Below are 15,651 nucleotides of genomic sequence, written 5' to 3' on the forward strand. Positions count from 1 at the left end.
GCTACTGAACACGCCTAAGAGAGAGAGCACTGCTACTGAAAACACCTAACAGAGAGAGCACTGCTACTGAACACACCTAACAGAGAGAGCACTGCTACTGAACACACCTAACAGAGAGAGCACTGCTACTGAACACACCTAACAGAGAGAGCACTGCTACTGAACACACCTAACAGAGAGAGCACTGCTACTGAACACACCTAACAGAGAGAGCACTGCTACTGAACACACCTAACAGAGAGTGAGAGAGAGCAAAGAGAGAGAGCACTGCTACTGAACACACCTAACAGAGAGAGCACTGCTACTGAACACACCTAACAGAGAGAGCACTGCTACTGAACACACCTAACAGAGAGTGAGAGAGAGCAAAGAGAGAGAGAGCACTGCTACTGAACACACCTAACAGAGAGTGAGAGAGAGCAAAGAGAGAGAGCACTGCTACTGAACACACCTAACAGAGAGTGAGAGAGAGCAAAGAGAGGGAGAGCACTGCTACTGAACACACCTAACAGAAAGTGAGAGAGAGCAAAGAGAGAGAGCACTGCTACTGAACACACCTAACAGAGAGAGACAGAGAGCAAAGAGAGAGAGCACTGCTACTGAACACACCTAAGAGAGAGAGACAGAGAGCAAAGAGAGAGAACACTGCTATTAAACACACATAACAGAGAGAAAGCACTGCTGCTGAACGCACCTAACAGACAGAGAGCACTGCTATTAAACACACCAAAGAGACAGAGAGAGAGTGACAGAGAGAGAGAGCACTGCTACTGAACACACCTTATAGAGAACACCGAGGGCTCGCAGCACCAAGTTCACTACACACACATCCTGGGTCAGTGTTCAGAGAGGTCACCCTTAATTTGGCCGCCCGGGAGAGAGGGGATGGGCTGGATCCACCAGGGAAAAGGAGCAAATGCCCTTCTGTTACTTTCAGAGCCATGACCCAGACACACCCTGCCAAACCCCCCCGTGCTACTTACCCTGTCCTTCCTGAGCCTAAACAGATTGTGACCCCCCCCCCCCATCCCTTTCCATAACCAACATGTCTGAATCCCTCACCCCCGCCCCCCCCCCCCCCCGCCCCCAAGCACAGACCAGAAGCTGCTGACAGCTGAAAGACAGAAGATACCAACACCTTTTTTTATAATAAGGACCCACGCAGATACTTCGTCTCCTTTAACGCAAGAACCCTTTTCAGATAGGAGCACGGCGCTGGCTCATGCAATCTAACGGCGCTGAGCTCTCTGCTGGCTCTTTTAGGATGAAAGGGGCAATCCGATTGCAGCGCAGGAAACCCGCTTAAACCCGCAACCCGCGACGTCTCCCGCGACTAACGTCACGCTTTGCTGAAATGAGCCGACTCAATTAACACCCCGACACCCTGCCGCCGTGCCCGGGACTGGACTACGGACAAAAAACGGCTCCGGAAAGAGACGGCGGCATCGGCGCCGGCGGAAAAGGGCACGGGAAACGCGGAGCGCCACGTGCACCCAGGGGCGGCCGGCGGCGAAGACCCGGGAGCCCGGGCGCGCTTCCGAGCCGAGGGCGTCCGTAAAAAAGGACGCGCGCGGTTCTGTTCTGAGAGAGCCTCGCGCCGGCCGCGACGCCGAAGCACGACCCACGCGGAGGGCAAACGGAGAGATTCCCCCGCGCTTTCAAAACGCGCCGAGCCCAGCGGCAGAGAGAGGAAAAAGGCAGGCGCTCCAGAGGACGCAAAAAACGGCTGCCTGGACGAAGCGAGGCGCGGCGAGGTCAGAGGCGAGGCTCCCGGGACCGGGTTCCGAAAAAAAAGCTCCTCCGAAAAAGCAGTTAAAAAATCCCAGCCGGTCCGAGGGCGAGGGCGTGAGCCCCCCTGCGGGAGGACGGAGGACGGACGCTTACCCTTCTTCTTGAAGTACTTGATGACGGACTTGAGCGTGGTGCCGATGAACACCATGGCGGCGGGTTCGGGCGGCGGACTCTCCGTGGGGGGCGCGGGGACGGCGAGGAGGGGGGGGGCGGGGCCGGGAGAACGAGAGAGAACCTGACGGGCCGCGGGGAGAACCTGGGCTGCTGGGATCCTGCCGACGCGCTGCTCTCGCTGACTGCCTCTCTCTCTCTCTGAGCGCGGCTCGACCGGCGCTGCCTCTCCCCCTTCCACCTCTACTACAACTGAGCCCCCGCCCACTCTCCCTGGCAACACACACACACGGTCACACACACACATGCACGCAAGCCCCGCCCCCCCCCCCCGGGGCTCTTCAAAAAAGCTAGAGTGCCGGGCTCGCCCCTTCTCGGCGCCGTTGCCGTGGAGTTTTTGCGCGGTTTCCGGGGAGACTCCGCGCCGGCGCTTCCACTTTCCTGCGCCGTCCTGCCGCTCGGCGCGTAGCGTTCGCGTTTCTGCCGTCCCGCGGTACCCCGGGACGAGGGGGGGAAAAGTCTTTTAGCGCTCGCTCTGATGAGGCCGCCGCTGGAGCCCTGCCAGCTGAATATAGATCGCACACAATCCGCCCATTGTGTCCACTCTGTGCTAACACCCCCCTCACCCCACACCCCACACCCCACCCACCCACCCATTCCCCTTCACACACATCCCCCCTCCCTCCCCCTTTCTCCTCTGTGACCCTATTTTCTTTTCAGAGTGAGGGGTGGGGGGGGTTTACAATAGAAGCTCAATGGAGTTGCAAATGATCCCCGGGCCTGTGTGGGGATGGGGGACGAGGGTGGGAGGGGAAGGGGGGGTGGGGGGGGGGGGGGGTGTTGAGAAGCCCTCCATTACCCCTGTCAGGTGTCCCCGCAGCTTTAAAATCCTCCGGGACACGCACAGGTTTGCGTGTATGCGCTCGTTTCCCCCGAAAACCTGTTACTCTGGCAAATCCGGGTTCTGCACGGTTCCAGAACAAACGCAGCACCCCCCCGGCTGGTCCCGAGCCTCCAGCCGCCTGGCACGCTTACGGCATTAAGATAATATATGCAAGCACAAGCAGCTCTAATTGAAACGCCATTGTTTGAGGTACTTAAGGGCCGGTCGAAATCTCTATCTGTTATTAAAACAAGGCCGGAGGAAGGAGAGGGCAAAGGCGATTACAGCTTCCAGACGCGATTACACAAACAGTGACCTCTCCCAACTGCAAGATCCCTTTCAACTACACGTAGGAAGAGCGCCATTCACTTTTCACCTGATACGAGAAACATGTCAGCAAGAAATAAGTCTTTTTTCCAGCGAGAGAGGGTTTGTTTAAATTAAAACCTTACAATCAAGAAGGCGACTGCGTGCCAAACTGTTTCATCAGCCTCGAAATTATGCGTGGCGATGCACACTTGTGTCATTTGCGTTTCTTCCCCCCCGCCCTTGGAAAGCTTTTCTGATTTCTCTTCCCCCTGAAAGGCCTGCCAAAACCAATGTTCCCTGTATGAATAATGAGCCCATTCTCACCTTCCTGTCTGTCAAACTTCACACCCCTCCCCCCTCCCCCTCACGGTTCAACTGCAGATGTACTTTTATAATTTAGAAACAGTTTAAAAAATAAAAAAACAAGAAAAAACGAGATTCTGCCCAAAATTCTGCATATACATACAGCGCAGCTAAAATGTGTCGATGTGAGCAATGTCGCCATGTCAGCAATATCAGAGTTCCAGAATGCACAACTCTGATCTCTCCTTCACGGCACAGAAGGCTAAGATGACCTAATCCACACACCGATTCTTCTACATGTTGTTTGTTCTTTCTGCTCAAAGCCTCACATTGACCGTTTGTCTGAGGCAAAGTCATAAATTCCAGAAGCATTCTGCGAAAGTTGATTTACAAATCAGTTCCCTATTGAAGTGTGAATGCCTTTAGTCATGCAGAGATAACACACCCTGGCACTGGATCAAAATAAGAGTACAAAACAAAATATATAACAGCAAATAACAGAGTGGCTCGATGACATTTTACACAGTAGAGAATTCTCTAATAAATTCACTTTTCCCTTAACGTATGCAACGTTCTTACTTCAGTTTTTCCACTTTGATTCTTGTTTTTATCACCTATTAAGGACACAAAAACAGCTCAGTCTTCCTTGAGGTAACAGAGCAGCTCGATAAAGACTGAAAACAGTAATAAATCTGCAGGAGTCATAAAGAATGCATTGCATTGAATGAATAAGGACACAAGCAAGCTTTACTGTCCATGGCATTAAAGGTTGACAGTCGATAAAAGCACAGAGCCCCAGAGGGGGAAATAAAGAGAAGGCAGGGCCTCTAGGAAGTAGACCAGAAAAATACTCTGCTGACCCACTGTACCTGCAAGACCGAGGGTTTACTGCAGCAGTGCAGTCTGGGTAAGAACGCTCCGTGTTTTTCTTAAACAACAGCGCTGACAGCCACAAAAACACTGTCTGAGGGAACATAAAGACGACTTGAAAAGAAAACATTCTGGTGCCCCTGGAGTGTTTTTCTTGCTTGAAGGGCTCTTGATGGCTTTTGGGCCTGGCACAGGGTTCCCACACCAAGTTCACAACCTGTTGCAGGTCCTTCAGATCTGACAGTCACTGCAATCCCGTTGCAATCCAAGCTCCTGACCATGCTTAACATGAGTAACTATTGGACACTGGATCTTATATAAGTCAAGAGTATTTATATATTGAAAACGGAATTGCCTGACTAACACAAGTATATTACAGTATACACAGTGACCATCTTGATAATTATTCAGCGCTATTCACAGTTCAACGAGGGAGAATCTCCAAATAAAGCTACACGAGGCATATATCGTCAAGGAGCAGAGAGAGCACCTCCAATCCTCTCTGCAGGCATACAGCTTTAAAACAAAGTCACTTAAATACAGTTTTCCTCCTGAAAGGTAAATGGAAATGTAAGGAAGTTGTAAATTATATTTTGTGGGGTTCGGAATCTTTAGCGATACATGCAGGACTCGAAGGGTCACAGTCAGGGGTGATACTGAGACTGATTGACAGACCCCCCCCCCCCCCCCCCCCCCACCCCCCGCACCTCTCTGGCACTCCTTAGCTTTCCGACTGACCTGCTCCATTGTGCTAGCCAATGAGAAAACAGGGATTCCAATGCCACCGAGGCAGAGCCCCTCGCTCACAAAGCCACTGCAAAGCAGGCTGGGACTCTTTAGTTCTTCAGACAACGCACATAAAGGCCCAGACAAAAAAAGACCCCTGGAACAAGGAGCTGGAATCAGACAGACCTATAGACGTCTAGTAGAGATGAGGTCATGTGGTGCGTCAACCATGCAGGCGAAACGATTTGGGAAAAGGACTCAGAAGACCAGTCTCATCGACTCTCCATTATACCCTGGGTGCTTAACCCAAAACGCCCAATCATGTTTACAGATCGTAAATCAGGCATTCATTCCAAGCAGGGAGAACTCCACCCCTCCATCCAACATGACCGTTAACATGCAAAAGAGGAGGATAGACTGGACGAGCCAAGACAGAGTATGTTAGAATGTCTCAAATGCGTATGGCTCTGCCCATTCTGGATGTGGAAGGTACAAACATTTCATTCTATGGATGTAAGGTTGCCATGAAAGCAATCAATTAGAGGAGGTTCCCTATGAGCGCATTGCATGTTTCTGAAGTACTGTTCGAGTGCATCAATGCGTGTGGGAGTCAATGCAAAGCGAGGCATTGTGTACACTCAATGGAAGTGGTTTGTCTTCTGTCGTCTGTGTGCAAAACTGTTCGACACAAAAATCCACTGCATGTACCCCAGCACAAAGTACAAGCACAGAATGAAATGATAATGCAGTATTGGGATTACTCCGATTACTGAGTCTGTGGTAACAGAGAAATTCCTTTTTGGCTGTTTACACATCACAGTTATTTATAATACACAGCCGCAGTAGTGTAAAAACTTTAAAAACAACTCTGAAGTGGAATGGAACAAAGATCAGGTGAGGGAGGGAGGGAGGGAGGGAGAGTGAGAAAGAGAGAGCGAGAGAGAGAGAGAGCAAAAGAGGAAGGCTACGAGATATTGTCCAAAATTCCTAAACTTTGGATGCGGTTGGCCATTAATTAAACATCCTTCCTCAGCAGAAGCACTTAAAAGACAGAGGCTGGAGAATCACAATAGCCCTGCATGTCAGAGCTCCTTCTATTTTCTCCTCAATCAGTGCATTGGCTCTGGCAGTCCCTCGGGTGTCTTTGTTATTCACGTCACGGCTGAGCAAAGGGTGCTGGGGGGGGTCGGGGGCTGGGTCAGAGAGGGCAGAGGGCTCTGTGGTCGGCTGAACAATCCCCTTCCCTCACCAGGTTACACCGTCCCCGCTCAGCAGAGATGTGAAGTACACTACAGTAGTAATTCAGATATGAACCTCTAAGTTACAGACAGACTGAATAGGGTATGAATCTAGAGGAAGCATACGCAAATACACCTCATCAATAACTAACTCTGAATAATGCAAAGTGACGTGAATAATGCACAAGAAAATATCAAAAAGGTGGCTGAGGTTACTTTTTGATGTGGCTAACAAGGCTAAAGATCTGAGAAACGATGGCTAATTGATGTTTTTAGTGTGAACGTTGGTGCCGGTGCTTTGCAGACACCAGAACAATCAGGTGAACGTGTTCTACCTCTGTGGGGGTCCCTTTGAGACAAATCAGTCCCTTAAATGTTCACATAACTACCACGGGAGGACCATGGTATCGGATCTGGCCCCTGACTCCCCTCGGATAGAAGCTTCTATCTGTTGACTTCTCCCCACAGCCCCCCCCCCACCCCCCCAAACTGACCTACACTTCATCAACTTCATTCACACAACAGCTGCTCCACCTTTCCCTCTTGCTAACAGGCCATCCACAAACAATGGCTAATTCCTTCTACTCCTACAATTCCCTAAGTCATCTGTAAAACCACACAATGATTTGCAATGAATTCACTACTTTCCAGTTACTTTGATGTGATTTTTCAGAAGCTGGCTTTGTTTGTGCACTCATATAACATAACATAATGACGAGAAGAGGCCATGCAGCCCAACAATGCTCGCCATTTAAAGACTGTGTTCCAGGTGAGGCTCAAACTCACAACCTCGGCACTGCTCTGCTTTGTACTGCAGTATAAGTACGGCGCGCTAACCGGTTGCACCACTGGTGCTGGGAGAAGAAACAATCCCTACAAAACCAAGGACTGGAATTCCAAGTGATCAAACATTTTGGATATGTGGTACAAGCCACAGCTCTTGATTACAGGTCAACACAAGAAATTTCATCACAGGAATATCAACCCTTGTTTGATCTAACTGGAGCATTTTTTCAGTTTTTTACCTCAGACCTGATGTGGCAGAATATAAACACACAGACAAGCAATTCAATTCAATTTATATGCGACAAACATAAAAAAAAACAAGCAATTCTATAAGGAAAAAAGTCACATGTTGTTTTTCTGTCATTAAAAAAGCAGATACACACCACAGGAGCACCTGTAGGAAAGCTCGAGGGCCTTGTTAGTGTGTTATGTGACGCAGGTTCATGCGAACAGTGAAAGAGTTCCCAGAGCATACCTACCGACTGAGTCTGGGTGGAAAGGGGAGGTGGTTGTCCTCCTGCATTTCAGAGGCTCGGAAGATTTACACCTCTTCATTTGAGGGACCAGGAGGGGGCCGGAGGAGGTCAGAGGCAGTCTTTTTGGAAAGAGACCGCAGGATCTTAAAAGATCTCAAGACATTCTTTCCTTGCCGTCTGGAAACACCGCTTACTGTAGCAGCAGTTAGCTCCCCTCCCCCCAAGCTTACACAATGGACAGATTCCCAGAGGGCGGCTTGTTGAAGTGTGACAAATTTGACACAAGCCTCCTCTTGCAGTTCAACCACTTCTAGGTGTTTTAGTTTACAGGGTTCAATGTTAAGTGTTTTTTCACACTCTCAATTTGGGAACAAATCTACTTGCTCACACTCAATTTATACTTGTCCAGATATGGAAAGGTTGACACTAATGACATGTGGGGCAGGAAAGAACCTCTATTGCTGTATTAGCTTCCGTGTGGAAACAATAGAATTCTTGAGCCATACAGCCCATATGCTGAACAGACAGGTTGTGACAACAACAATCTCAATGAACTAACTAAGCACACCAAACTCCTGAACTAACTTAGCAGCACACAAAACGTTTTTGAACTAACCAAATTAGCCCTATAACAAACAGTTTTATTTGTCTGACACCATGTTTTACTTGCCTCAGGCAAGTGAGCAGGCTTAACTGTTGAGCCCTGGTTTACAATTAAATTTCTGCATTCTTAGACCTGCCTCCACCAAGTTGATTGGTTTGAAAATATTGGTTATATGCCAAAACTGGGTGTGTTTGTTGCTCTTACTGGCATTGCTTTGGGCAGATTTATAGCGATGGGGGGATAAACTTGCCAAGATTAGACCGAGGGGGCTAGAGGGGCACAAATTGTAGGACAGTGGGCTACAACTTGGCCCCGGGACACAGACAAAACCACCACCAGCCTGAAAGGGAAAACAAACAGCCACGGGACAATGAGGAGGCCTCATAAAGCCAACAGGGGATACGCATTAAAAAGGACACAGGCCTTTGTCTTCCAGCGCTCGGGGCAACGGCTTCCTTCTGACCGTTACACTTTAAGACCTTGCTCTTGAACCAGACACTCCTGAAGTCCCCATGTTGCTGTGTGTTTGATATGGCTACCCCATTATGTGTTTGTGTGACCTTAGCAGGCTCAATGGGAGTTGCCCCTGGCTATATCGAGTGCAGTTGTGTCCGACATTACAGCTCATGGTGATAAAGAAAAGTCCCTTTTAATTAAGCGAAGCCCCAAAGACCGTGCTGGTCTTCTATACTGGTCCTGTGTTCCCTGTCACTGCCGACTACGCATTTTGTAAACTGGTGGAATAGACCTATGTGTTCTACTGCAGAAACGCACCTGCCTTTTGTCCCCAAGATACACGATTTTCAATAGGTGAAATTCATTTAAATCTTCAGAGTCACAGAGGGAATAGAGACACATCATTACTCACAGACAAAAGCCTTTTGGGCTTCAAAGCCTAGTTTTTTTGTGACTCGCTCACCGTTTCCCCCAGCTTATCATTGTGTGAAACATAACCTCACATGTGAGGTTTAAAGCTAGAAGCTTGGGTTAAACAATGACTTTTTATTTTTGTTTATTTTTGGTGAGAAATTTGGCCTAAATGCTTTAGACCTTAAGGTGTCACCTATTTACACAACCGGATGTTTACCAAACCCATTCAGGTTAAGTGCCCTGTATAAGTGCTCCATTCGAGACTTGAATCTGCAGTCTTCAGGTTACAGTCCCTCCCAGGCCACTGCCAACTAACATATAACTGACTGACGACTAGAAGTCTATCATTCCATGAACAGAATTTCTATGTGCAAACATCTGTACATGAACTATAAATCACACAAGGAGCTTTATAAGGTAATTATCATAGGTTCTGCCTTCATTTTGAGATTAGAAATGCCATAATTCTGTCATACAATGACAGACCAGGCGATGCAATTCAACCCCTTAGGCCTCTGTGCCTGTTGACCTGATTTGTTCTTTTTATTATCTATGGTACAATAAAACAGACGGGCCATAAGCAAAACCATAACAGAAACAAATATATTACAGAACAAATATGGGAGTACAACTGCTAAGGATCACATGAAACTCAGAGACTAAGGGCAGAATCGGGAAACGCAAACAGAAGTGTCTTTGTTAGTTTTAAATGGATGCAGGTGTCATTTTCCCATTCAGCACCTGTGCTGTTAAAATAGCAAATTATCTTGTGCCAATGTGGGCGGGTGGGTTAAAGGTGTGGTCATGGTAATTTGGCATATTGCTATTTTGATGCAGCTGTAAGAATTTGCATAAAAATCTGGTTTAAGTCACGTTGCAGTTTTGTTGCTATTTTCGAGCGTAATATTAAAATAGTAATGGGCCTAGGTGGGTAGAACATTACATTAAAGCCCTCAGATGGCCGGAATATTCTTTGCGGTGTGTTGCATGTTGTATAATATTGCCAAAAGTCATGGATGTCTCAGATATAGAGTAAATGAGTACATATTACAGGACTTTAGAAGGTGTGATGCATGTCCAGTTAATGAACCAAAACACACCAGCAGCACACTGTTTAATTGACTGAATAAAGTCCAAATCTTTGTACAGCAAAGTTTTTTTTTCTTTTTCAATGTTGAATATACTGCCCCAGGGTTGCGTGCACACCTCAGCTATGACATCGCTCAGAAATCGGTCCATCCAGTGTTCTATATTGCTATAGCAACCCATCAGCTTCCAGCTGTGTAGAATGCAGGTGTCAACGGTTTAGAATGCTGATCAGCAGTTTATGTCAAAAGCAGCACATTAATGAGAAACAGTGCATATTTGCCATGACAGAGCCATGAAACCTACTGTGAATTCATGAGCTGAAGGACATGGGGTGCGCAAACAATTCACGGGCCCGGCCAGAATTACTTTGGCCCATCCAAAGTTGAAATCCTTGCACGGCTACTGCCACATCACACAATTAATTTAAACTCTCAATGGACTTCTTCCTCAGAGGCAAATCTGTATTTTTAAACACTTGCTAAATCCGTCTTCATATTAGAAATCCGCCAAGGTGCAAACGCAGATGGCTTTAAAGGCAATGGAAGACGACACTGTGATTGGTTCATAGCATACTGCGCCCAAGACATACCCTAATTCATTAATTAAGCCACTAAGTCCAGCCGTTTTGAACCTTGTGCCTGCCTTTGCGCTTAAACTGTCCACCGTGAAACTAACAAAAGTGGGTCTGGCCACACCCTAAATGCACTTGTGCATTGACCATGTGCTAAGACCAGTAATATAGAGGCTGAAATGTGAATGCACACTTTAAAGAGAGATATGAGAGTAATTTCATTTCAAAGTAAACTTCTCATGCTCAGCACCACATTACTATGGTATTGCTCTCATGTGGTTTGATTGTAGATCACTTGGTCCATCATTTTGACACAAATTGGAAGAACTATGCAGTTTACACAACTTATATTTAAGTTATTAATATATTTAGCCTTTATTTACATGGCCACATATTCACCAAAGCAGCTCTAATTATGGAAGTTAGTCAAGGAAAATGAGTCCCTTGGGGAAAAAGAAATGGGTACCCTGTTTCTGGCTCAGTTCACTAATTAGCTTTATACACCAACGCAGGTTCACATGTTGACAAGACCACAGGGAAATATTTCATAAAGGGACACAAGAACAATCTTCAGCTTTTATGACAAGCTGTTTTTATCGATAAGTGTTGCCAAAATGTTAGATTACATGAATGATAGGGCCAATTGAATAGTTTAGAGTAGAAGTTGGGATGAAAATGAAATAGCTAGAGCCTCCAGGAACAGAGTTGTCCACCCCTGGGAACAATGAAAGCAATGTAAAGGGCTTAAGAAATATAACACATGTGCATTTATAGTCTTTAAAAGGCTGGAATCACATAAATATGTTGACCACCTGCTGCCATCAAATGACCAAGTCGGTACAAAATGGGGGGGGGGGGGCTTTTGATTTGTTGCAGGGCTGCTATTGAGACTTGAGGCTGGACAGCCCATATGGTCTCTCCTGTCAGACAGGTGCAGCTGGATTAGACAGGAGCCTTTAGATGGGAATCCCTGTTCTGCAGAATAATGACACACTTCAAACCCCACAATATAAACTCAATACTGGCTGAAATCATGTAATTTATCAGTAAAACTACCATAATGTACAAATATCAGGAGTAGATATTCATATATTTCCTCTGAAGAATTAAATACTTCACTCTACGACATATTAAAGAGAATTTATCCAATTCAGTTCGGCTATGTCTTATAGGTAGAATGTGCATATACATCTGAACAAAAACACACTTTCAGTGTACACAAATGTACATGTAGTGTAAATGATGTTGGTAATCTTAGCTCACACAAATTAAACAAGCTCTATTCCAAACAAATAATACCCATTGTTTCCATTATTTAATGTAACTTGGCCCTGTGTTTTTTCTTACCATCTGAACTCCATTCTCTCACATAAGAACACTTACAACGTAGACCACGTAGTTCAGACCATGGTTGACATGTGAACATGAGAACAGAAACAGAATAGACAGTGTGGGTCAGAAACAACTACTACTGACCCACATGCCCCAGTGGAAGAAGTGCCTGTCAGGACACCACATGTTTCACGCCCTACCAATTCAAAATGACAGTGCGTGGATCAGTAACCGACCATGTGTGACTCCGTAACTGACAGTGAGTGAGTCAGTAACTGACAGTGTGTGAGTCAGTAAATGAACATGCGTCTCCCTGCCTCTGCCCCAGGTCTACAGCTGCTGTAAAGCAGCAGGGAGAAGTCAGCTCTGGGGAAGAGCTGCAGAGGGGCGCATTAATAATGCACACGGCAGTCTGTCTGCGATGCGCCGGGCACGACATCGAGTAGCCAATCGCTCTGAGCGGGACTCCGGGACCGCCTCTGCGCTCACACGCAAGGAACGGGCTCTACGCGCAGCCCCGGGAGCGTCTCAGGCCACGCCCGGTACCCCAGGCCTCCCGCCCCCCACACCCAACTCTGTGTGAGGGGAGGGGCCGCTCGCCACGAGAGCCCGTTCGACGAGGGTTCCCCCCGTGACTCAGAGCTCCTCGCAGGAGACGGCCCGCGGCCATCTCGGGGCCCCTCTGACTCACCGGAGAGAGGGTGGGAAAGGCCCCGGGGCCCACGCCAGGGGCCCGCAGCAACAGCAGCGAGCCGTCAGAGCTACACGGCCTGCCGCTCATTACAATCAGAGACACAACCGCTCAGGCGCCATTACCCAAACTCAAATCACAGTCCATTAGACCACGGCGGTAATGGAATTCTGAGCGGCGTGGGAGCATTGCGTAATAGCGCAGCAGTGTCTGAGCACGCAGAATCTGAAACCCCGTTCTATTACCGTCCTGGTGCTGCAGCGCCTGTTTCTGACCCATTTTGTTGCTACAGCGACTGTTTCTGACCCATTTCATTGCTACGTGAGGTGCTCTTACATTATGTCACATCAGCAGCTGCTGTGTGTGGTACTGGTATTGTTAAGTTCAAAGGAGAGGCCGTAGCGTTCGTCTCTGTCCTACACCGTCCGTAGCGTCAGTGTTGCTGTGCTGAAATGTAAGTCAGCAGCTGCTGTCTGTAGTACTGGTATTGTTAAGTTCAAAGGAGAGGCCGTAGCGTCCGTCTGTGTCCTACACCGTCTGTAGCGTCAGTGTTGCTGTGCTAAAAAGTCAGCGGTAGCTGAGCTGCACCTGAGGCTGAGAGACAGCGTCAGGGGAGTTCAGCCTGAGATCAGAGGCTGACCCAGATTCTCTGGCTCTCATTAGCGGTTTCGGGACGCGCGGGAGCGTGGGAACGAGGGGAGTAAGGCCCGCCGCCGCCACAAAGCCAATCAGCGAGGCGACTTTCATTAGCCAGCGACTGATTGGTTGTGCCGCCAGCTCGGGAGGCCAATCGCAAAGAGCCGCTGCAGCTAGTAAGAAGGGGCCAATTTTGTAGCGGTGCGCAGTCAGTAACTAGCGACCCTATAATTGAAGCGGTGATTGGATTCTGCAGAGCTCGATAATAAACTTTGCGCTTGATTAGCTCTGCGTGTTCATTCAGTTGATTGATTTGGCCCTGCAGCCCTGTCCAGTCACATCTCCCAAAACAAGCTGGGATGCATGTGCCTGACAGTGTGGTTAATTACCCAAAATACACTCACCGGCCACTTTATTAGGGACACCTGTTCAACTGCTCGTTAACGCAAATCAGCCAATCACGTGGCAGCAACTCAAAAAGTTACAAATAAATTAAGTTGGAGTTTGGGTAAGGATGAAGCACGTTGGTAAGACTTACCAGCGAGCAAATACGCTGCTGGATGTATACAATTCCAAGGACAATTTTCTAATACCCATTTGTCAATGTTTTTTATTTAATTTTATAGATGTGTGGGACGTATTTGTAGTATTCAAGTATTTTTTTCATTAGCACCGAAGGCTACATGAACTAAATCATATGTCATATATGTGGGGGTGTGTATGTTATTTTAATATCGCCAGGGTTCACTATATAGTGACTTATTGCTGTAGAGTAGCTCATTCAACATCTGCATTGCTGGCCCAGGCCTCTGGAGATATAAGTCGTAACCAGAGTGCAGTTTGAGTGTAGCCATCTTGTTTCCATCCGGGAAAGAATTCAGTTTAAATACTACTCAAAAAATGTATTATTTACCTCTGCTGTTACAGTGTGCCGCAAGGCAGGTGTTACACATATACAAACACACACATACACATACATCTATTCACGCAAGAGATCTGCATGTTTACCTAATGTGACCGGAGAGTGCTGAGTGACAGGACACCTCTGACCCAGATCTTTGCGCCAAAGCAACGGCGAAGGAGCTGGAGTGAGATATTCCACCGCCCGACCTCTTCCTGTCTCGTTTGACCCCAGGGGTCAAGCACCGCTGACCCTGGGGCGTCCTTTCGGCCTCTCCCCTTACCGCCTCAGTCATGACGACAGGAAGTCAGCGAGCGCGTTCACCCGAGCGATGCGTCTCTGCTGCTCGTGGCACGGCCCGCACCGGGGTGCGTCTGAACTGAGAAACACACACTGCCATACCGCTGTTTAAATATTCAGAGGGCCCAGTTCTCCCGGGAATTGCGGGTGCATTCGCACAGATACTGTATGAGGGCCAGTCTAAAGGCCTTCAATGGGCCAGGCATAGCCCTCTCCCAGAGGGTTAACTGGGAAGTCAAGGCAGAAATATAAATTCACATAATGGTCTCCATCCAACAATATACAAATTTGTGGGGGGGAGGGGGGGGAATTTCAACCGACTCGGCTGCAAAGTTTGGAGACAAGCATGCTCGTTCCTGAATTTTAGCTGGAATAATTCTTATATCTACATAAATGAGTATACACAGTTGCATTTGGACTACAAGGGTGTAGACAACACGCTAAAAAAACAAAAAGGGTTTTTGACGGATGGGGCTAATTCCGGCACTGTGGGTTGAACCTGGGATGAAGGGAACCCTTATCAGTGTCAGACTCAAAACGCTGCATGCCGTGGGGTAAAAATAGAAAGGCTCTCGAAGCGGCATCGATGCGGTTCCTTCCCTGGGCAGAAATCAGGGATGGGCAGGGTTTCAAATACACGCATTTCAAATATGTAACTGCAAGTAAAACGTGTTCTGCTGTACTGTTCATAGCTCTGTGCCATCTGCAACGCAACCTGCGCCTCCTTTAACAGTAGTTTATAGACACATTACCTTGTAACTCCAAAGCAGCTTGTAGCTTACGGCAACGTTATGCTTCCAGAGGCTGTACACAGAAGCAGATGCATTCATGTTGACACAGGAAGCCATGGTCTAATTTCCTTGAGTGCAGGTCGCAATGCTACTTAGCTGTGAGAACGTACACAAACGACTGAACTTAAATTTCTTCAACTAATTTTACTGCTCAATTAAGGTTAGCAACAGCCATGCATTAGCCAGGAGGGTCCTGTATTTAGCCAGAATTCCCCCCCCCTCTTTGTCCTACATTTCACCCATGTCATTTTCACCTGCCATTGATGAATTACTGTGACATACAGAAAACGAATCAGAGGACAGAAAAGGAACCGCAAGATAGTTATATCTTGAAAATAATCCGTCAAATTCAGGTTCATATTTTGTTACAGCA

General features: G+C 47.6%; 1 protein-coding gene across 6 annotated transcripts in view; it reads right to left on the minus strand.

Annotated features, from left to right (window-relative positions):
• Positions 1-15,651, minus strand: part of nhsl1b (NHS-like 1b) — a 153,235-nt gene that overhangs the window by 32,577 nt on the left and 105,007 nt on the right. The window contains exon 1 of one of the 6 annotated variants that reach the window (XM_035422154.1): positions 1,885-2,132. The exons of the other annotated variants lie outside the window; for them this stretch is intronic. Coding sequence (XP_035278045.1) covers positions 1,885-1,939 — 55 coding nt within the window. The 5' untranslated portion in view covers positions 1,940-2,132. Of the gene's footprint in view, positions 1-1,884; positions 2,133-15,651 lie in introns of those variants that run through there. 6 annotated transcript variants of the gene reach the window in all.

Source organism: Anguilla anguilla, chromosome 6 (genome assembly GCF_013347855.1).
Source record: "Anguilla anguilla isolate fAngAng1 chromosome 6, fAngAng1.pri, whole genome shotgun sequence".
NCBI lineage: Eukaryota > Metazoa > Chordata > Actinopteri > Anguilliformes > Anguillidae > Anguilla > Anguilla anguilla.